This window comes from Oxyura jamaicensis, chromosome 14 (genome assembly GCF_011077185.1).
Source record: "Oxyura jamaicensis isolate SHBP4307 breed ruddy duck chromosome 14, BPBGC_Ojam_1.0, whole genome shotgun sequence".
Lineage (NCBI taxonomy): Eukaryota > Metazoa > Chordata > Aves > Anseriformes > Anatidae > Oxyura > Oxyura jamaicensis.
In genome coordinates this window covers 17120915-17144320 of record NC_048906.1, presented here as the reverse complement: position 1 = coordinate 17144320, position 23406 = coordinate 17120915, and the positions used below count along the sequence as shown (strand labels likewise).

Below are 23406 nucleotides of genomic sequence, written 5' to 3'. Positions count from 1 at the left end.
TTAGTAAAATCAGTGCTAAGCTCTACCAGTTTAATTAAAATTCAAACTCTACATTCTCAGGCAGTGAGCACTCCCATGGGCAGAAGCTTAATTTTGATTAAGTACCATCTGACATTATAAATGTAAGTAATTTATTCTTCATTGGCATTGATCCTATCTGGAAGTTCAGCCCCTGGGGGCTTTGAGGTATTATTTCAACCCATTGATGCTTCCATAATGAATGATATAGAAAGGACCACTTCGGATTTTTGGTTTCATTTGGTTCACTACTTTGAACGCAAATCATTCAAAATATTTGCTGTCATCGGTGTTGCACTTCTAGATGGCACTGCTGTATTGCTTTTATTTTCTAATCCTATCAAACTCACCAGTTTCTCTTTTAACATATTTATATAGTGAAATGCAAACCTATGGGTGGCTTAAATTTTAGCTGTTGTGTAGATCAAGATATTGACTGGCAATTGCAATACCAAAATGTCCATCTTTATATTTTTTGTGCTAAATGTTCACAGTGTGTTGCAGTTCTTGTTCTGTTTGGTTTGCAACTTGAATCAGCCATTGTAGCAGTGAAAAACAAACAAACAAACAAAAAAAACAAAGCATTTTTTAAGGCTATTTGACTTAATGTCATCTACCTTGCTTTGCATGTACATCTGTGCATCAACCTTGCCTGCCAGTCTAAAACTGCAACCTAGTACAAATCTCCTTAAATATCTAGTATTATTGAAGTGATCAAAAGTCAAGATTCTTTTTAGCCTTGACAAATAAGTACATGCAAAATCACTACAAAAACCAACTGTATGTGTGCAGATCCTACAATTTCCAGGCAGGAAAAAAATAAGGTGACATTAAAACTTGTTTACTACTTCTGCACATTGAATGTACATCAACTTCTCAGCTTCATTTTACTTTCTTTGGTGGAAACTGACTGAAGTAAAAGCTAATAAATCTAGCATCTATGCAAAGGCATTAATTTTGGGGGTTAAACTGACATCTGCTGGTGTCCTGTAATAAATTACATGCCATTAGTTTGCAAACAAAACATATACAATATACCACGTAGTTTACTGTTTCATGATGCTTGTTGGATGACTCAGCAGGGTCATCTGACAAAAGTGTCACAGCCAAATACCAAGGGTGGGGCCGCTTCGTACATCATACCACCAGAAAGGTGACAGAGCAGAGCTCTTGTGGGATACTGCATTGGGACCTATGTAAATTTTCTGAATTTGTCATGTGGCCTTTCTTCTTTTTCTTTTTTTTTTTTTTAACAAGTTAAATATATCATCTTCAGAACACAGCTCACGGAGTGGGAGAGATGATCAAGATTTCTCTCAATTTTTAGCTGTGTTTCCTCAAGCATGAAGTGAGTTTGTGCTGCGTGTCCCCACCCAGCCACTTGGTCTACTGTGGTGGACTCCAGGAAGAGTCAGTCAAGCTGTCCCTTGCTTCACTCTGCATCGCCAGAAAAGGACTGGAAAAGGAGGAACTGGTAAATGGTGAAGATAGGTGGGCAGGAGGAGGGGTAATGAGAGGAAATACACTCGTGCACTGCTAAACTGATGCTGATAGTGGCCTAATCACCAAGCTGTGTATGGACATTTGGTAAGAAGAGTGGTAGGGCAAAATGGAACAATGTTATTGGGGTCTGCAGATAGGGGTAAAAGCAGTAGCATGAGGCAGCCTGTGATGAGATGTAAGCAAAAAATATAGCACTGGCAGTAAGGGCTTTCAGATGAGTCTCATGCCTTACTGCACCCCAGGAGATACGTTTAGTCCTGGCTTCTCTCTGCTGTGGCTTCTAAGCTGCTCACATCCACCTGGCAAAGGAGATTCAGTTACAAAGAGCACGATTACTCGAGTTTTAGCAAAGCCAGGGCACCAAGGCAAAAATTACACATATCTTGCTTCTGAGATAAATATCATGACCTATAATGTGATTTCTTGACAATGATGAAAAGTTACATCTAAGTCACGTTCTACCCTCTGGGTCAAATGCTAACAAGCAGGAAGGACTGACTGCTGCCGAATCAAAACAAAAGCAAAACCCACCACTTTTTTTTTTTTTTTTTTTTTTTTTTTAACAGAATCTGGCAATGAGTATTCATGCTGGCAAAGCCCTTGTACTTCAGTATGATCAAAACCCTGCATACACATACCTGTAGGCAATACGGCAGAACCCTCTGACCCCAGAGTTGACTCTTGGGATTCTCGTCAGTTGGACTGAATGCACCTTTTGTCCTATGAAACCTGAATCCTGGCCCTAGGATGGGCTTGAATTGAAGCTTATGTGTTACTTAGGGCGAGGGCCAAGAAAGGTTTTAAGCACAAAGAAAAGTCTTAAACGGATTTTAGATACTTTCAGCCAAAAGGCCTACCATAGAGTCCCTGCTGAGCCCTGGAGGGTTGGTGACTCCTTCCAGTCCAAAGCAGATTGAAGCACTTAAATAACAAGTCTTGCCAACTGGCTCATTTAAACTGCAGTAGTGAAGCAGAAGCAGCCCTTGGTGAATCCCTTTCAGGGATCTGGCCAGTAATGGTTTCTGTCTTACCTTGGCACATATTTTTGAGCTGTTGGGTTGGATGGATGAAGGAGCAACAACCTGTGTAGCTTCCAAAGGCTGAATCCAATTAATTGCTTCTAAGAGCCCCAGTTAATGTCACTGGATCTGCTGGGAGGTTTCTTTTTCTGTTTTGTCACATGCAGCATTGCCTGAAAGAGATGATCCTGGTAACACAGGCGTATCGAGGAATTAGGAGAAGGATTTATTTTTTCCTCCTATGCTAGGAAATAAGCAGTCAGGCAATGTTGATTACGGGGAAGCTGAGGATCCCTGTGAATCTCGGAACCTGCGGGTAGCCCCTGGGAAGGACCTCCCAGCGGGACGTTTCTCTGAGGAGGCAGCCTCCACTCCCGGCGTCGTGCGTCGAACTTTTCCTGTTTCCCGAGGCTCTTTTTCGCATTTCGTTTTCCTTCTCCTCCCGCCCCGCTGCCAGGTGTCGCAGGCCGGGGAGGCGGAGCGGGGGCGGACGGTCCCGGAGCCGGGGGTGTCCGGGGCAGGTGCGTGATTCGTGCAGCCTCGGGGAAGGGGAGGAGAAAGGGACAGGACGGGACGGCGGCTCCAGCCGGGCGGCGGGGAGGGCAGGCGGCGGCCGCTGCGGAGCGGTAAGGGACGGCTGGGGGGAGCCGGGGTTGCGCGGGCGCCTCTGGAGCCGGGACGGGCGGGAAAGCGCCGGGCCCTTCGGATGAATCTGTCAGTAGTCACCGAAGCTGTGGGCAGGGAGAGGAAGAGAAGAAGGGAAGGGAAGAAGGCACCGGGCGTTCCCCTGAGGGCGCGGCGCAGATCAGCTCCCTGTGGCGCTGGCGCTGCCCCCGCCGCCTCGACGGGCGTTTAGCCGTTTACTTTCTGCCTTAGCAAACCTGAAGTGTGTAGTCTCCTCTGCTCAGGACCACGGCCTGCCTAATGCGATTTCTGGTCTCTTAGTGTTTTATTTGCTAATGTTTTGTTGATAAATCCAGTGTGACTTCAGTGGCATTGGTTGTCTTACTGAAACAATAATGTATTGAACTTTTTTTTTTTTTTTTTTTTTTTTTTTTTTCATAAAGTATCACAGAGTTTTATTCTTTCACAAACATCTGAGAAATCTGTGTGACCTTAACGGGATGTTTCTCAGCAGGTTGGTGAGTTAGGAAGCTGTTGTCTGGAGTTCAGGTAACCAAGATGGTGGCCCCAGCAAGTGCTGCATTACAGCTTGCTGCTGCATGCCGCAAAAATACTGAGTGCTCCCATAAACCTGTATATCCTGCCTGATTGTTTAAAAAAAAGATTAGCTGTCAGTCTGCCTTTCCTTCCGGGTGCCACTGATCAGCAGCTGTCTTCAGCTGCTGAAGACAGCTGAGCCCCTGTAATTACCCATGATGTTGGAGAGCAGCCTGGGGTTTCTAGCAATGGGAACTGAGGAGGAATAGTGCAAACAGATTAATCCTGCCAAATCTTAGCTAACGAGTCAGGGAAGGATGACAGCATATTTACTTGGCCAGACTAGGTTAGGAAATCTGTTTTCATAAGCCTTTATTTTCTGTTTCTTTATATTAAGTAGAGAGGTGGGTTATTACATTCTCTTTCTCTTGTCCCCAGGCTAATCTTCAAGCCACATGTTTGCACTGGGCGTATGAAGTAATAATTCAAATATTTCTTTAGGGTTGATGTTTAGAGCGAGAGGGGCATCAACATCAATCATTCTGTTGACAAGCTGAAGTTGTGGTTGCATCCACAGTGATTAATCTTTTGATGAGATTGTCTTTTAATCCTGATGTCATCTTGTTCTTTTTTAAAGAATTTCCATTAGAAATAGAAATTCTATTCTAATTTCCATTAGAAATTAGACCGATATATTAATGGGACTGATGCTTGGTTTTATTTTTACACTGTTTTATTACTTGATAGTTATCTGTGTCTCAGAATTGAAATGTCCTCCTTAATTAAATTTTAAAAAAAGATGGGGTGGGAAGAAGAAAAGGAAGGCATAGGAGATGTCATCATTCCAGGGATGCTGCTGTGAAGACCTGAAACCTGTTTGCTTCTATCTTGTAGGGTGGGGGGAAGCAAAAAAAGATAGATACTGTTTTTAAATAGAACCACCTGCCCCAAATTAGCCAGTGGTAAAAACTGAAAAATGCAACATCAGTTGAAAATAAGTATTGGCCATAAGTACTGAGACTAGAAGAGTTTGTGCTAGAAATTATGATCATGAGCATTTTGAAATCTATTAAAAGGCGTTGATTTCTTATACCTTGTTTCTTCAGGCAGGCAGAGATGGGGATTGTCTTCAGTTGTGCAGCATCTGCCACACAGCAGGAGCCATGACTGGGGCCAGCTGATCAGCATTAGATCTGTAGCTTACTCAGAAGGGGAAACTTTTTTTAAATTATTTTTTCTAAAGAAAACAGAAGGTCAGTGGTTTTTAAAAATATAATTGTGGAATATACAGTACTACGAAAACTTAGAGATTAGTCATCTTTTGATTGCTTTCTTCCATCTGCCAAAGCTGCAGTGTGAGTAGGAGGTTGGTGTGAAAGCTGAGAACAATGCCTTCCACACAAGGAAGTGAGGGGTTACCAAAATAACTGCTCCTGCATACACACTGTGCCAGTAGTCACGTTGTCCTTTCCTTCTGCACCAGCTCCTGTGTTTGTCCTAGCTATGTGGCCAGTCCCACACTGGACTGAATACACAACTCCCTTCCTAATAAACCTTTCCACGTTTCTGCTTAGTCTGCTGGGAAGACCATGAGACTACTCAAGTATATAAACATCAGCAGTGTATAAACATGGACCAGCAGAGCTTTGTCAGACAGGAGCAGGTGGTTGAGAACTGTAGTTGAGAAGTTACGGTTGTAGAAATTTATGGGATAAACACTAGGATATGCAAGTTGTCAACAAGCTACTTAAAGGATGATATAGACACAACAGAAGCTGGTTATAAGTTAAGCGTAATTTTTTTTACAGTTTCTAATATGGACAGACAGAGGTTTCCAAAGCATCTTGCATAAAAGTGAGCAAATCAAACTTGTCTTAAAATGGGTCTTAATCTTAAAATTCATGTGTTAAAATTCATATGTTCTCAAATATATCTATTTACATTATGCTTTGTAAACTATGGAAAAAAGTCAGGACTGCTACCAAAATCCAGTTTCCTTTTGATATGAAGATACTGATCCAGAATCTGCATTTGAGTAGGTGTACAACAGTACTTGGGGTAGGGGTGTTTAACATCTGCTGCAGTTCCACTCTGTGGTCTCTGTACTTGGGATGAATTAGTGCCTCAGTGACCTGAATCAAGCTGGCAGCAATGGGGATAGCTCAGCAATAAAGGTGGATTTCTGGCGAATTGTCCTCAATGAGGAAGTCATTAAAGCAATTTAATTTTTGTTTACATTTGAAGACTGGTATCTTTTGCATCAGTTTTGTCCTAACTTAATTAGTATTTAGTATGCATGTCTTAAAACAGAACTGGATCCTGCACTTTGAGACATGCTTAGGTAGTGTCTTTCAAACTGGGGACAACTTCTTGGAATAAACCTGAGGAATGGGAATATGGGAAGGGGATTGTATCCAGGAGCCAGCAGTGAGATGGGGATGGAGCAGCAAGAGTCCAGAGTCGGGCAGGAGTTTGTGAGATGCACTGTAAGCTTTTAGGATGGCGATGGCAGGGCGACAGCGGCTTAGCTCTTGTGCTCCTGGCAACCCCATGCATCTTCTGTCATTTCATTTCAGTATTGTCTGCTCCCTTCCTCAGCTTAAGCCCCTCACACTGGGCTATTTTACAGCCCCATTTCTCCTGACAGCTCCTCTGCTGCGTTCCCAGCCGCTACCCAGCACTCTTTCTTCATCCTGAGTGGAAGGTCTTGTGTTCCTGCTTGAGATCTGCTGTCTTGCACCGAACCATGCAGGACTGAGTTAACATGTGTTGTATTTTTTTTGATCCAACAAATCTATCATTTAATGAAGTCTTCCCTAAAGTGTTAAGTCTAATAAAATAGTAACTTTTGGTGCTCTTCTAAAAAAAATCTTAATGCTTTCAGATGATGTTGTCACCTTGTTCTTCATTTGGATAGCAAGAACAGAGGCTTACAGAATCATCTAGGTTGGAAGAGACCTCCAAGATCATCTAGTCCAACCTCTGACCTAACACTAACAAGTCCTCCTCTAAACCATATCACTAAACTCTACATCTAAATGTCTTTTAAAGACCTCCAGGGATGGTGACACAACCGCTTCCCTGGGCAGCCTATTCCAATGCCTAACAACCCTTTCAGTAAAGAAGTTCTTCCTAATATCCACCTTAAACCTCCCCTGGTGCAACTTTAGCCCATTCCCCCTCGTCCTGTCACCAGGCACATGGGAGAATAGACCAACCCCCACCTCGCTACAGCCTCCTTTAAGGTACCTGTAGAGGGTGAGCCTCCTCGTTTCCAGGCTGAACAATCCTAGCTCCCTCAGCTAGTCCTCCTAAAACTTGTTCTTCAGACCCCTCACCATCTTCGTTGCCCTTCTCTGGACTCACTCAAGCACCTCGATGTCCTGGTAGCAAGGGGCCTAAAACTGAACACAGTACTCGAGGTGCGGCCTCACCAGAGCTGAGTACAGGGGGACAATCACTTCCCTAGCCTTGCTGGCCACACTGCTTCTTATGCAAGCCAGGATGCTGCTGGCCTTCTTGGCCACCTGAGCACACTGCTGGCTCATATTCAGCCAACTATCAACCAATACTCCCAGGTCCTTCTCTGACAAGCAGCTTTCTAACCACTCATCTCCCACCTGTAGCGCTGCTTGGGGTTGTTGTGCCCCAGGTGCAGGACCCGGCACTTGGCCTTGTTGAACTTCATACAGTTGGTCTCAGCCCATTGGTCCAGCCTATCCAGGTCATCCTGCAGAGCCTTCCTACCCTTGAGCAGATCAACACACACACCTAACTTGGTGTTGTCTGCAAACTTGCTGAGGGTGCACTCGATCCCCTCATCCAGATCATCGATAAAGGTGTTAAAGAGAACTGGCCCCAGTACTGAGCCCTGAGGGACTCCACTAGTGACTGGTCTCCAACTGGATTTAACTCCATTCACCACGACTCTTTGGGCCCGGCTACCCAGCCAGTTTCTAACCCAACGAAGCGTACGCCAGTCCAAGCCAAGAGCAGCCAGTTTCTTGAGGAGAATGCTGTGGGAAACGGTGTTAAAAGCCTTACTGAAGTCAAGGTAGACCACATCCACAGCCTTTCCCTCATCCACCAAGGGCGTCACCTTGTCATAGAAGGAGATCAGGTCCGTCAAGCAGGACCTGCCCTTCATAAACCCATGCTGACTGGGCCTGATCGCCTGCTTGCCCTGCAAGTGCTGCGTGATGACACTCAAGATCATCTGCTCCATGAGCTTCCCTGGCACTGAGGTCAAACTAACAGGCCTATAGTTTCCCAGGTCTACCTTCCAGCCTTTCTTGTAGATGGGCATCACATTTGTTAGCCACTAGTCAACTGGGGCCTCCCTTGATAGCCAGGACTGCTGATAAATGATGGAACGCGGCTTGGCCAGCTCTGCCGCCAGTTCTCTCAGCACCCTCAGGTGGATCCCATCCAGCTCCATTGACTTGAGTACATCTAAGTGCTGTAACAGGTTGCCAACCATTTCCTTGTGGATTGTGAGGGCTGCATTCTGCCCCCCATCCCCTTCCACCAGCTCAGGGTACTGGGTATCTCGAGAACAACTGGTCTTGCTGTTAAAGACTGAGGCAAAGAAGGCATTAAGCTCCTCAGCCTTTTCCTCATTTCTCATCACTAAGTTTCCCCCCACATCCAGTAAAAGATGGAGATTCTAGTCCTCCTAGATTAGTCCTCCTTTTTGTGTGAATGTACTTAGAAAAACATTTTCTGTTGTCTTTAACAGTAGTAGCCAGATTGAGCTCCAGATGAGCTTTGGCCTTTCTAATTTTGTCCCTACCCATTCTTACAACATCCTTATAATCTTTCTGAGTGGCCTGCCCTATTTTCCAGAGATCATAAACCTTCTTTTTTTTCCTAAGCTCTAGCCACAACTCTGTTCAGCCAGGCTGGTCGTCTTCTATGACCTCTTTGCTAGTGTTGTTCATCTCAGTAAAAATTCTGAAAGCAAACTGATGTCACATGTTTAGATGAATTTGCATTCAGCAACATTCCTTACAGTGGAAGATAAAACTTACAGTGGAAAATAAGCTATTTACTTTTTTTCCAAGTTATCCTAGTAAATGCTTGTAACAAAAACATCTCTCCTCTTACTCAGAGTGCGCATGTATTGATTCTGAGTTTTGAAATGACATTCAGTGAAAGTAAAAACAGATGGTCTGAAATTTTGGTTTCATGATCTGCTTACATTTGTTTGCATGAGTGTTCTTGCCATCTCCCCTTGTGCCACTTGTATGCTAGGAGCTGATATGACTGAAAACTCACTCCATGGTGGTAGGTAGCCACAGTGACAAGTTTTTTTTTTTTTTTTTTAATTATTCTATTTATTTATTTTTAATTTAGGACATATATTTGCTAATGCACAGTTCTAAGGATATATATTTCTTTTTATTAAAAACAAGGAAGTTTTAAATCCATGCCAAACAATGGAAAAGTTCTTAATTGAAACTTCCATGGAGCTAATTAAATTTATCTTTCATAAAGGCTTCTTACAACAGGCATTGAAGATTCAGCCCAAATATATTTTCTTTATAGTAAGATTGAGTTTCAGGTTGGCCTGTTACAAGTAGAGTATTTTGGGTCTGTACCTGAGTAGCTAAGGAAGCTTTCAGATGAGGAAAATTTTTCTGGAATGTAGTAAGTGTATTTACTTTTCCATTCTTAGCTGAGTGGTACTTCCTATTGCATTACAGGTTTGGCTGGTCGAGGAGATGCCACCACAGTCTCTCCCAGTTTCTGCAGGCTATCAGGAGCAGCACTTGGCGCATAAGTTTCTGCTCGTGGCGTGTTACCTGTGCACTGCTGTGGAATCCGTTTCTGCTGAACTTTGGTGCATGCCAGGAAACTAGCTGGGATTAAAAACATCATTGCCCTCTGATTCATTTTAATTGTTGGTTGAAGCACAAATGACTCTACCTTTCTACTTTTGATTGGTTTCCCCTCCTGTGTTTTTTTTTTTTTTTCTCTGTGTTTGTCCTTGGGTAAAAGGTATTTTTCCACACTTAGGATACATGTTTGATATCCTGTCTTCAGAAAAACGGTGAAGTTTTAAACTACACAATCTTAACAAACTGATCTGAGCAGTATCAATAATTCTCATGAGATGGGGTTTGCATCCTCTGGTGAAAAAATGGTAATAAATATGTGTTCATATTGGGTGAGGAAAGGAGTAGTTGGTACCATGAGGTGAAGACAGGTGAAAGGCATGAGCCAGACCCTGACCCCAACTGATCAGCATCATGAACAGAGTGGGAAGAGGGAAGGAGAAGATGACTGCAGCTCTGTAGCTCTGTCCTCCTCTCTGTGTTTTGGAGTATGACACAGATAATGTTCCCTATGTGTTCTTAAAGTAAATCTGGCCCTTGAGAGAAAAGGAATCTTGAAGCCATTTCTCTTCCTAGGAAAAGACAATGGCATACGTTCATGTGTGAATGTGTGTTACCTGTCAGATGGCAGAGGTATTGATTATTACAGGGCAACCTGTTATGTTTTGGGCGCGTTAAGTAATACCTCTGTAGTTCCTGGACTGTGACATACATTCCTTTGGAGTTACCCTGTATTCATTTTGATGAACAAGATCAGAGTAAGTCTTCTACACTAGGCTTTATAATTCAACATTTGAATTTGCGCTCCACAGAAACTACCCAATTTCTGAGAAACCTGTGCAGTGGGAAGATGTATTCAGGAACACTGTGCAGCTATTTAATTAAAATGTAAGGTGTCACCTATATAGCGGTGTTTTTTGTTTGTTTGTTTTTTAATTACATGAACATTATCAAGAAGTTCTCATGTCTGATGAGCTGTAACCCAGCTGAAACCTGCAGTATATAGCTGCCTGTGAGCATACTTTTAGTTCCAAGTCAAGGATTTATCTTGGGAGATTCCAGTCAGATACAAACCCTGCAGTGTGTGATAGAAGGCTTTATAAGGAACCCTTGGCTAATAATTTCCTCAGATAAGTTACCTTAGAAGTCTGATTTACTTAGTTCAGTTTATGGAGTAGCAAGGTAAAAGGAGAGTTAAGCCAGGTGCTGTGCTTTTTCAGATACAGCCTGCAAACTCCTCTCGCCATGTTAGAACTGGCAGTGTGGGTTAGGCAGTACGTGCAGGCCATGCTTTGGGTTTCAGCTTGCTGCATGGGTTTGTAGTTTAGGGATTAACTTGGGGAGATGGGGAGCACTTGAATCAACAGAAATCTGATTTTGCAAAATGCAAAACTGCACAGTGCTGCATACTGCTGAGTTTTGCTTAGCAGCCAACAGTTCTAAAAGGCTTCAATTCCCCAAAATGTATGTGGCTTTGGTGCAGTTATAAAAGTGGCAGAGCGCTGTGCTGCATCCTCTGTTGGGCAGGAGGATATCCATGCATCTTGCTGTTGGTAGGATGTGCTGCTTGTCTTCCAGGTCTCCAGCTAGCATAAGTAACTAATCTAATGAGCTGGTTGCACTTAGAGTGATTTGTGAATGCTGTAGCTTTTACCAGGCTTTTTCCTACCTTTATGCCAATGCTATTCTGTATGTGGAGCAACAGATCTCTGCATAAAGCAATAAGCTAGAAGAGTGCTTTGCCCCATGCAGGTGTTCTGCCTTAGTATGTGCTTATGAAGGAAATGATTTGGGCTAAGACACGTGTGAGCAGGTACAAGTATTTGTGATTCTTTCTCTTGAGAGAATGAACAAAAAGAAAAATCTGGAGAAAGGAGCTGCTGCTTTTTCTATTTATTATTTTTTCTTTGGAGTCTAGTGACTCACCTAACCAGAGTTAGTGCAGCTGAGTAGCACAGTGAGTCAATATTCTCCTTTCTCTGCAACTAGAATACAAGAGGGTTTTTGTTCTGTTTTGTTTTTTAATGAAAAGCAGAAGTGTGGGATAAGTAGCTGAAGCCATTGGTTTTTGTCTTACTACATGCATTTCTAAAGACTTGAAGCAGAAGGGTAGTGAGAGACAGGGAACAGAAGCAAGAACTGCTCAGTTCTCCTCTGTGCTAAGAGGCATTTGGATCTGAAACTTCCAGATGTAAATGGAAACTCTTGTGTAAAAGACCCAGTCTTGCATTTAGTGTGCTTGTTGGTCATTCAATGTTTGCTTATCCTGGTTTGAGATGGCCTATTGGTTTGCATATGTGCAAGTAGCAGATAACAGGGAAGTCAAATGTACCAAAAAGTTATCAGTCTTATCCTTTGTCTTTTCTTACAGTTGAGTACTTGTCACCAGTCTTCCTTTTTGAATTATTTGGGAGCAGCGTTTGAAAGTCTGTTTTAAGAAGACAAAACTCGTGGGCTTGATTTCTGCCTCTGCCATCAGCTTGCTTTGGTGCCTCTATTTTAGTCATGTAAGTTCAGTTTATCTTTAAATTAGTAAATTGCTGTCATTTCATAGGATCACAAAGTACCTTGAATTGGAAGGAACCCAAAAAGATCTTTGAGTCCTGCTCCTGACTGTCTGAGCTACCCCTGACACAGCTTTAAGCCATTTCCTTGTGTCCTGTCAGCTGTAACCAGAGATCAGCACTTCCCTCTTTCCTCTCCACACCCCTTCATGAGGAAGTTGTAGACAGCTGTGAGGTCTTCCCTCAGTCCCCTCTCAGCTGAACAAACTGAGTACCCTTAGCTGTTCCTCACATGATGTATGTCCTTACGTAAGTAGCTAGGTACAGTTTGTTAATGTGTTAGAAATTCCAGTCTTCTCTGTCCTATATGGGTGCTTAAGGCTGTATCAATTTTTATATGATCTGGTGTTGGTTTGTGACTTAAACTTTTTGTTCTCTTTGCATTCAGGCGTTATGCCCTAGTTGCTCTTCCGAGACAACTCTGTATCAGTGATATTTTATATAAGAATGTATCTGTAAAACATACCAGTAAAGGCATAAGCTGTGCTTGTTTGCAATGAGCAAAATGCAGATGGTAACTGTGGAAATTCTCTTAGTGCTTTTATGAGGATATGCAGAGTGGTACAGCATACGTTACTATCTCAGGCTGTAAGACTTGCCTGAGCTAAAACAAAATGCTGAAAACCATTTCTAGAATGTCCCTCTGTCCTTTGTTTTCATTGCTATCTAATCTTTAAGTTAATGCTTATTACCATATCAATTTACTCGAGTTACTATCTTACCTGAAACTCAGATAATATTGATACTCAGCAACTTTTTATAATGCTGGTTGGTTTCCTTTTTCTAGGTGAAGCTGGTTTTTAGTTAATTCTAGACCCAGTCTTGCAATGAGTTTTGTGGATAGGAACTCGTTTGCAAGCAGTTTATTCAGGATTTGGGCCTTAACTTCAGAGAAAGTAGCATTTGACTTTGGAAACAGCGTATATAAAAGTACATGTTTAAAATTAGTGTTGGATTTATTTTCAACAAATAGTGCTGAACTAATGGAAAATACAGTTGCAAGGGATGTGAAGAGATTCTTGAATCTACTTAATGCTGTATGACAAATACATCAATAAAAGCTTTGGTCAAAACTTTATGGAGGGAAGGCTCTGCAACTCTTTAGCCAGCTTTTCCAGTGCTTAAATAGTCTCAGTGTTAGACGTAAAGAAAAGTTTATTATTTTGAAGCTTTTCTTAAAGTTTTCATTGAAGTTGTGTCAAATAAGAGTTTATTCAGAGCTTCTTCATTGTTACCTGTCTGTTGTCATTATTCTCTCTGGCCTCTTGAAATTAAGGAACCTCAGTTAATTTGGCTTTTTCTCAAAATTCTTCCTCTCTAGCCTGGCTGATTGTTCTTGATGCTTTTCTTTGCAATCTGCTCACCTGTTTGTTTCTCAGATACTGTACTCCCATGCAGCTTTCCCAGAGCAGCAGACCTTTTTCAGCTGTCATACAGGTACTGATTCTGCTTACACACCCCTTCATGATGTTTGCTGTTGTCATCGCAGCTTCAGCTTCCATTCAGGTTCTGATCTGGTAGATCTGCTGGGTATTTGTCTGCACTCTAGCTGCTTAAGTGATCAGTTTTTCTGACTGAAGAATGTGATTGTATTTACTGGGACTTAGGCAGAAGAAGGTGCATTTTAAACAGTAGAGAAAGCCATATTTTAGGAGAAAATGACATTTATTTTGGGGGCATTTCTTTTATAACTCACTAATAGCAGGGCTCCACGTGTGTGATGGTTTCGCTCAGGTGGGTGACCGAGCTCCACCACAACCGCTCTCTCACTCCCCCTCCTCAAAGAGGAACAGGGAGAAAATACGATAAAAGGGGCTCAAGGGTTGAGATAAGGACGAGGAGATCGCGCAGTAATTATTGTGATGGGCAAAACAGACTCAGCATAGGGAGATAGTAAGATTTATTGCCTATTACGAATGAGCTAGAGAAGTGAGAAACAAAGGAAAGAAACCAAAAGCACCTTCCCCCCCCCATCCACCCTCTTCCACCTCCTCCCCCCGAGCGGCGCAGGGGAACGGGGGAATGGGGGCTATGGTCAGTCTATAGAAATTCTTCTCTGCCGCTCCTTCTTAGTCACTCTCGTCCCCTGTGCTGTGGGGTCCCACCCACGGGATGCAGTCCTTGCTGAACTGATCCAGCGTGGGCTTCCCACAGGCAGCAGCTCTTCAAGAACTGCTCCAGATATGGGTCCGTACCACGGGGTCCATCCCTCGGGAGCAAACTGCTCCAACCTGGGTCCCCCACGGGCAGCAGCTCCTGCCAGGTCACCTGCTCCTGCGTGGTCTCCTCTCCACGGGCTGCAGGTCCGGCCCGGAATCTGCTCCGGCAGGGGTCTTCCACAGGCCGCAGTCTCCGTCGGTGCAGGGCCACCTGCTCCACCGTGGTCTCCTCCACGGGCTGCAGCGTGGAACCCTGCTCCACCGTGGTACTCCATGGGCTGCAGGGGGACATCCTGCTTCACCATGGTCCTCACCACAGGCCGCAGGGGACTTCTGCTCCGGCGCCTGGAGCACCTCTCCCCCTCCTTCTTCACTGACCTTGGCGCCTGCAAGGCTGTTCCTCACTCCTCTCACTCTCCCAGCTGCTGTGTGGCGCAGCGTTTTTTTTTCCCTGTCTTAAATCTGCTCTCAAAGAGGCGCAAACAACATCACTTATTGGCTCAGTTCTGGTCAGCAGTGGGGCCCTTACCAAACATGGGGCAGCTTCTAGATCCTTCTCACAGAAGCCACGCCTATGGCCCCCTGCTACCAAAACCTTGTCACATAAACCCACTACAACGTGCTAATTTCCAGGTCCAGAATATTTTCACTTAAGGGTTTTACACTTTGTGACATTTGCATGAGAACATCCTCTTTCAAAATATGTGGTGGTGAAGTCCCATGATTTTGTTGGTTTGGTACTTATATGAGCAGTTCTGTGTTCAAAATAGCTAGATTATTTCCTGGAATGAATCTTGCTGATGCAATTTGTTGCTTTACTGGTGCTTTTAAGCATATCATTCTTTGGAAAGAACAAATCTTGAAGCTCACCTCCATGTATAAAGAGAATGGAATGAGGTAGCCTGGAGAGAGATGGTTGTAGATACATAGATTTACAGCAGTTCTCTCTACTTTGGAATCTCTTCTCTGATAAAGTAATCACTCTAGCTTAAAAGTAAAAGGGTTATTCAGGCTGCTCTGTCAGGAAACTATTGTGCAATAACCTATTGCACAACAAGTTTAGGCTGGTTTTCCCCTGACTGTTGTTCCTCCATTGTCTGCTGTTACTTTGTATTGATTTCTGTGTGAAAGAAATGGTGATCTTCCTTTTTCTCAGAAATTAAGTTCCCCAAAGGCAATTTAAATACTTGCAGAACTACTTACGGATTAGCCAGCTTTTATGTTGAGATTTTTTTTTTATCCCTCTCTTGCCTGCTAGGCCACAAATCTAGCTGTGTCTTCATGGACAATGCAAATTTATTTAAGGATCCTTCACTTTTATTTTCCTTGTTCATCTATGTAGTGCCTTTGCATATCGGCAGCCAATTTACAGTAAATTTACTGGATTGTAAAAACCTACAGCGTAGGGTAGCTTGTGAGGAAAGGATCGTTCACTGATTGACCTTGTGAGTTTAACCAGGTCTAAACTTCAGTCTTTAATGTTCAGCTTTGAGTTAGCTTGTGTCTGTGATTAACCATGTTCCTCTTTGGTTTGTTTTTTGGGAATGAGATTTCATTTTTATATAACATAGAAAAGGAACTTGGGGTGGAAATAACTTGGTAGTCTTAAGCTTCAGAAAATAAGCTTTTTGTTTTAAGATTAGCTTAGTATGTTTAGGTCCTGTGTTTACTGTGCAGCGTAGCAATGCAGTGATGTCCCTAGATGTGGTATGAACAGTAGGAAGAATTGTGCTTATAATGCATGGTTTTTCATACCACAAGACACTGCATATATTCCCAGCAAGCTGCTTTTCTTTTTATTTCCTTATTTATTGGAAACATCTGTTACTGATTTTTAGTAATGGCTATCAATCCATTTCATTATGTTCAATGAAGTGTTTCTTTTAGCTCATGTTTCAGCTCTTCAGTACAGGAATATTTTTTTTTTTTATATCAAAACTTAGTAGCAGGGTTCATAGTATGAAAGAGAGAAAGCAGCAAGGTTTGACAGTAATGCTCTATTGTTTTGAGTCATTTTAACATACATTTTTTGATCATCACTGCAATTTCTCTTACTCATTTTGTTCATACTGGTGCTATGGTAAGTTATTGTTCCTACCCTACTATAAGAATACAGAATGAGTGTGTCAAGACACAGGTTTCCCACCCCATATCGTACTGAGTGGAAAGACTTGCATGTACATAGAGGGATGAAGTGTGCAACTGAAGAGGACTGAGTGTGGTTCTAATTGATCTGTCTGATGGTCCTTAGGAAGAGAAGATAGGAGATACTTAACTAGTGTTGATGCCATGAGAGATTGTTTGAAAAAGAAATTGATTGGCAGAGTGTAGGGAGTGTGTAGACAGTGAGAAAGATAGGAAGTCCGTGCTGGAATCTGTCATTATTTCCACATGGAGAAAAAGCAATGGTTAGCATTCTGTATTCTGTAATAAAATAATACAATAGTAATTGATAGAGAAAAGTTCCATTAACAAATTCATTGAAACCTTGGTAAGCAGCAAAAATGAGAAACTTTAGAATTACTTGAGAATTACAAAAGCTTTGAATTGAGTTGGATGTACTTAGTTGTTTGGGGTTTCTTTTTCCTTCAATATAAGTATTTATTTATTACAAATCATGGCAAAGATCAATATTCTGTTTTAAATATTTGAGCTTTACCACAAGCCAGGCTTGTATTAGTTAGCAACTATTGTGCATCCCATCATAATTCTTGTTTTTGGAGGAGAGTGGGGACACCTGGTTCTTACAGAACTGGGAGAAACTGACAGATAGCTTAGTATACTACTAAAGATGCATGATAGCCTTGTTTTTAGCATTTTTAATTTATAAAGGAATGATTTGTGGTGGGAAAATGTGTAATAAAAAAAAAAAAAAAACAAAAAACAGTAAAATTAAGAGAGAAGAAAGCAACAACAAAATCAAGATTAATTTTTAACAGTATCAGAAACAAATCAGTCAATACATTTTGGTCTGTGAAATGTGCATTTTGATCTAGTTAACTACCTGCTTTGTGTCCGAATAAAGCCCAGTTAGTTGCCACTTCTCCTAAATAAAATCCTTAGTTACGATTTTTATCTCCATTATGTTCTAGATACAATGTCTGCCCCGAGTGGCATCCCTGCCCCATCTGCACCACCTTCTTATGAGGAAACAACAGGAATCAACGTGAACTATCCCCACCCCTATCCTGTCTTAGACCCTGGCCAGAAACCAGATGGGAAGGGGATGAACCCTCCTCCGTACACAGGACAGCCTATGCCAGCAAGTAACCCCGGTAAGCCTGAAACTTTACTGTACCTCATGTTAAAGAGGTGTCAAGCGGCTGTAATAGCTGCTGTGCAGAAACTTAAAGATTGTGGTTAAAGGTGTTCCCTACCTACCCAGAAATATTTTCAGAGTGAATAAGGTCAGTCAAGTCTTGTGATACCCACAGAGCACACTGATGTCAATAATGTAATTCACCTTTCTACAGTTTTTAATGCAGACTTACTCTTAGACAATCCGTTTTGCATTACGAAATGCCATACTATTTTCTTTTTGTCATTGTGTATTTCATTGCTCTTATCCTCAAATATTTTGGAATTTTACCTGGTTGTAGCTCAGAGGAAGTTGATAAACTATCTTTTCTTCCTTGTTTACCCATTGAATAAACAAAATATTTCTTTGCTCAGTTACAGTTCAGACGGTGTATGTGCAGCAACCTGTAGTGGTATTTTATGACCGCCCAGTTCAGATGTGTTGCCCTTCCTGTAACCAGATGATTGTGACGCGTCTCTTGTATGAGTCAGGAGCATTGACTTGGCTGTCATGTGGTGGCCTCTGCCTGCTGGGGTAGGCTGATTCACATTTTCACTTTATTTTTCTCTTTTCACATGACTGGTAGCTCTAAGGAGTAACAAATATCTTGAAGGCTCTCAGCTTTGTTGCTTTCTCATTTTGTCTCAATTCTGACCCTCAATGGCTGGAATAGCCCATGTTGAGTGTAAGTCCTACAGGACCTCAAAGCAGGTCTGCAACAACCAGTGATGTGCATTCTTCCTAAAGCTCCATGGCACCAGTTTTATGGATAGCTTTTGTAGGAAATATATTTAACCTTCTTGTGTATGTAACAAGTGTTAAAATTGTATGTTTTTTTTTTTTTTTTTTTTTTTTTCCTTTGCAGGTGCATAGCTGGCTGCTGCTTAATTCCCTTTTGCATTGATGCCCTAAAAGATGTGGATCACTTCTGTCCGAACTGCAATGCTCATGTTGGTTCTTACAGGCGTTTATAGGCAGTGTTTAAACATTGATAATTGATTGATTTGAAGTTGGCTAGCACCTCTGTAAGCCCCTTCTGAAGCTTCATGGAGGCTTTGTGATTGTTTCTGTGCATCCTGTCACTGGAAACCAATCAAAAATAATGTTTATTGCTAGGTTGTTTGAATAAGAATTTGCTAAGAATAAAGGATTCTGACTTGGGTCTGTAGAAAGTACGTGTAATCTTTATGGGCCACGCAGTCCAGCACCAGTCCAGCAACTAAGTGTTGTCCCTCTCTGCTTTATGCAAAAACAGATTGGTGATGTCAGTCTGGTTAATCTCATCTCGGTCATGTTGCACACTGGTGTGTTTGTTTAGAGCCTCAGCACAGACCAAGAGGAGAATGTCTGGAGAACCATATAGTCTCATGCTTGGTGTTGATGCTTTTGCAACAGTGCTGTTTACAAATTGGCAGGGAGTTGCTTGCCTCTAACAGACGTGCCCCTCTGACAAAAGAAGTGATTTTGGTCCCTGATGTCATCATTTGGGCACCTTTTTAAGAGCACTAAAATTCACTTTAAAACTTTATCTGTGAAAGACAATCAAACCTAAAGTCTTCTTCCTTTTGGAAGTTGCATTACCAAATGGTGGTAAACAATAACTCAGGTTATTGTGCATCAGCAGTGATTCAATCTAGTGCCTGAATTTCCTTGCCGGTTTTGAGTCCAGAAGTATCTCTACTTTGCAGTGAAGATGCTTATACAGGAATTTTGAATATATTTTTTTTTCCAGATTTTTTTTCTTTTTTTTTTAGTGCTGATTTATTAGTCTGTGAAATGTTCTCTTCTCCCCACCTCATTGGAAATGCCAATAGAGCCTCAGTTGTAGTATTGGAAGGCTTCCTTATACATTTACATGAGTTCACTGGTGGACCATAAACAAACCTCAGTCTTATCTTAAAGCTGGAATTTCACCTGCAAAACACAAATAAATACAGGACCCGTATTTTTAACTGTTGATCTGTTAGTTGTGGTTTCTTCATTGAGAAGGTAGCATGTTTGTTAAGGAGTTTCTCTGATGATTATTTAGACTTGTACTCTGATTTTTCCAAATGAAAGATAAGTTCTGTTCTCAGAAACCTAAGCTGGATATGCTTAGTTTAGATGGTGATCACAGAAAATTAACAAGTGGCACTCTGAAGATTGAACTATTTTGAACACCAGACTAGGTCCAAGTGACATCTACATGCATTTGAATGATACCTGTCTAGAGAAGGCAGACAAGTGTTTAAACAAGGCTGTGATGCTAAGACTGTATTAATCTCTGTAAAAAGCTAAAATAAATACTGCATTTATTGTTCTTGTCAGATGTGCCTTCTATAAATATTTGGTGTAAGTTAACTTTTCAAAAATCTTTGAACACTTCACATTTGAAATCTGAGTTTTGTGGATTACAAATACAATGTCTAGGCCTTGTTAATTAGTATTTATAAATTGGTGCTGTTTGTGGGTCATCTGATGTTCTTTAAGGACCTGGGTGGTGTTCCATTGAATTTTCTGTTCTGATGACACAGTCACTGGTCCTCACTTATGCAAGTCACAGGCAGCCTTTTTTTGCCTGGATTTCACAAAAAATGTATTCTTTTTTTTTTTTTTTTGGTCAGTTTATCATCAGAGTAACACAAGAAGAAGCAATGAAGCATACCTTCCCTTAGTTCCCCCTTTCTCTACGAAGTGCTGGTTGGAAAACCTAAGATGGTAGCATCATGAGGCAGAAGAACACTGACCACCTCCCCCCTCCCTCCAATAATTATAATTTATGTGGGTTTTCTTTTGGTTTTATGAGCATAGTAAAATGCATCTGTTAAATTGCTGTTATGGACTAAGAATAAGACAGGGAATGTTGGCAGCTACTCCATGTAATTAAGCATTCTTCAAAACTTTTTTCTGCCCCCTCTATGCTTAAATTTCCTTAAATACAAAGCCTGTACATGTTCTCTTGTGTATGGATTTATCTTCAGAATGTGCCAAAGTAACTTGATTGTTACACTTATTTTAGATAGAGAAATTGAGGATATAACTTGCTGAATATGGAAAATGCTTTGTTTGAATTTCTGAAGTTACTGTTTGTTTTTAAAGCTGATTGTATTTAAAATAAAAACCTTCTTTTGTATCTAGTGATTATAATTGGAAAATTATAGCATTTGGAATGTTTCCAAACGTGAATGTTAAAATAGTGTCAAGAAATGTAACTATAGGATGCAATTTTTCAGTGCCTCTCTTGGGCCAAATCTCTCAGAAATGGCTTTCTGTGGTGTGCAGATAAACTGCTTACACACAGCCACATTTGAAAATGTTAGAATATCCCAGTGACTACTGAAGTATGTGTTTTCTCTTTTGATAATAAATCTTCCTGAAATACTTTTGGTCTTGTGGCTCCCTCTTGTTCTCTAGGACCTATCTGTGCTTCACCATGTGCTGCCTGCTCTCTTTTCATCTGGATCCCTTGTATTGGGATGGGACTGCATGGCCTCTCTAGCTGAGATGTGGTGTGTGTAGAGGGTGAATAGGCAACCTGGAGAAAGAGGGGCGCACGGGAAGGTTTTGGTCCTTGGGACCTCTTTGGAAGAGGTCTCAGCTGTGGCTCCCAAAGGACGTGCATAATAAGTTTTAGTCTTGATAAACTGTTATTGACAGCTAAAAGAATGGTGCAAATGATATAAAAATTACAGACCTCAGAGTTTTCTTATGATTGTCAGTGATGGTTATTTTTTTTCTTTTAGTTTAAATTCTTTTGCGTAAAACTTTCACTTGCAATACAACTAAATAATCCCATATACATGTGACATACCAGTGACCTAAAGGGAGAAAATAAGTACTAAATATCCTTACATTCAGTGGGAATCAGTCCGATTAATCATGCAAGGTTATCCTTTCCTTTTTTTTTTTTTTTTTTTTCCTTTTGTATGTGTGAAGCAATGCACTTTATGTATGCGTATTTATTTTCTGAGATGCAGAAGATACAGGAAGGTGAAGCTGATAACTTGCACGTCTGTTCTAATGCATTTTTTATGAACAAATTAACCAAAATATAGGTTAATGAATAATTTGAGTTGTGAACAAACAGTTTTCCTCTGCTGATAGGTCCAGAAGTGGCATGCTGACTTGATGTGCTCATCCCATTTCCACAAATGCCTAAGGAGAGAGTGGGGACCACCTTAAACCCTCCAACCTCACTCAACAAATTCAGATGAAGCCTTCCCCAACCACCACCTTCCTTAGCTTTCAAGGATGACATTACTCTCTGTTCCACTCAGACAGCGTTATTTCCATTACACTTCTGTCTTTAATCAACCAATCTTGCACAGTGCCCAAACTTAATTATTTCTAATGATGTGTGAGCCTGAAAGAAACATCTCACCATGCAAATGACATTAAAAAAAGGGCGGGGGGGGGATGGAAAAAAACACTGTTAAGTAAACATTAACTGACAGCCTCACAAGAAGGTGTTCTTAAGCAAGAGCAGTGGTTTCAAAAAGCTGCTATTTATTGCAGTGTTTTGGAAAGCATTTCTGACCATCTAACCAAAAGAACTTTTTGATGAAACTAGTTAATTTGTGTGCTAAAAAACAGTCAATTATTCTTCACAGCTGAGCAACACAAGGTAATAGAACACATGCTGTCATCCTAGGAATAAACAACTTCAGAAGTGCAAGTACCTTGACAGAGGTGTCAACTATCAAAATGTATAGTTCTGGTATTTTATAAAAAATTCACCTTTGTGTCCCCACTTTTCTTTATAAAATCGTGCAATGGGATGCAAATTGATGAGTTTCAGGATGACTTTTTTTTTTCTTTTTCTTTTTTTTTTCTTTTTTTTTTTTTTCTTTTGTGAAGTGTACCCTTCTGTATGATGTGCCAGATGTTGTGGAATTTATTTCTATACCTGATTCACAATGATTTGTTTTCTCAAGCTAAGTCACTGAACCATGCATGGTGAAACCTGCTGATTTCAGAGGAAATGCTTCTTATATCATTCTAAATCTTTTTGCGTATGTGTTTTTTCTCCTTATGACTTTTTTTTTTTTTTTTTTTTTTTTTTTTTTTTTTAAGAATCTACTGTCTGTTTGAACAGGTGGCTCTGTGGTTTGGAGATACTAAAAATACTCATGCACAAGTCTAGAATAAAAGTAAAGTGAGTAGGAAGCTTCAAAAATCATTTTGTGGTTGGTTGGTTTGTTTTGTGCAACTCCTTCGTATTCATGTTTCAAAAAGAAAGAAAAAAAAAAAGCTTTAATGAGCTCCAGATGGCTGTTGTATTTGCAGGGTGTGTGACAGACAGTGCTTTAGGATTTAAAACCGTAATATAAGGCATGAGTCTGAACATGACAACAGGGATTTCACAAAAGCATTGGAAAAAATAACAGATGAAAACCAAAGTAGTTTCTATCTCTGTTTTTTCCAGACAATATCGCAACCCGAAGACTGAAGTGTTACCTGTAAATCTTGGGTAATTTCCTCTATGATGGAATAACATCAGTAGGAAGGGTGAATGCCCCTGCTATGCAGCAGCCACCCTCCCTGCTTCAGGCACAGCCCCTGGAGCAGTTGGAGGTGCATGCTCCACCACCACAGGGAAGCGTTTTCTCCTGTCACACTTGGGAGGGAGAAAGGCAAAACCCCATTGTGCTGGGTCTGCGATCCAGGTGGTCGTAGCTTGTTACCTTTTTCTTCTGGAGAAGGGGCAGAGGAAACATTGCTGAGGGGGTATCTCGGTGGCTGGTGGACATTGCTCAATTGTACAAAAGTGATATTAGGCCTGTACTTTGTAAGATACTTCTTTACATAATGGTGTTCAAGTATTCTGCACTCTGAGATAAAAATATATAGAAAAACTACTTTGAGTTC

General features: G+C 41.3%; 1 protein-coding gene and 1 long non-coding RNA gene across 2 annotated transcripts; one reads left to right on the top strand and one right to left on the bottom strand.

The window, feature by feature from the left end:
• Nucleotides 1-1260: 1260 nt before the first annotated feature.
• Nucleotides 1261-3100, bottom strand: LOC118174361. The gene is made up of 2 exons (XR_004754629.1): nt 2851-3100; nt 1261-2728 (listed from the first exon to the last, which is right to left on the bottom strand). It is a non-coding gene; the product is annotated as an uncharacterized LOC118174361 (long non-coding RNA).
• LITAF (lipopolysaccharide induced TNF factor) lies at nt 2767-20921 on the top strand. The gene is made up of 4 exons (XM_035339640.1): nt 2767-3061; nt 17354-17536; nt 17934-18093; nt 18425-20921. The coding sequence occupies exons 1-4, from the start codon at nt 2782-2784 to the stop codon at nt 18531-18533; spliced, it is 732 nt and encodes a 243-aa protein (XP_035195531.1). The 5' UTR covers nt 2767-2781; the 3' UTR covers nt 18534-20921.
• Nucleotides 20922-23406: the final 2485 nt, after the last annotated feature.

Coding starts and splice junctions, on each gene's coding strand:
- LITAF (XM_035339640.1), top strand. CDS start 2,782: ATGCTAGGAAATAAGCAGTCAGGCAATGTTGATTACGGGGAAGCTGAG. Junction 3,062..17,353: donor GCCGGGGGTGTCCGGGGCAG/GTGCGTGATTCG, acceptor ATTATGTTCTAG/ATACAATGTCTGCCCCGAGT. Junction 18,094..18,424: donor GGTGGCCTCTGCCTGCTGGG/GTAGGCTGATTC, acceptor TTTCCTTTGCAG/GTGCATAGCTGGCTGCTGCT.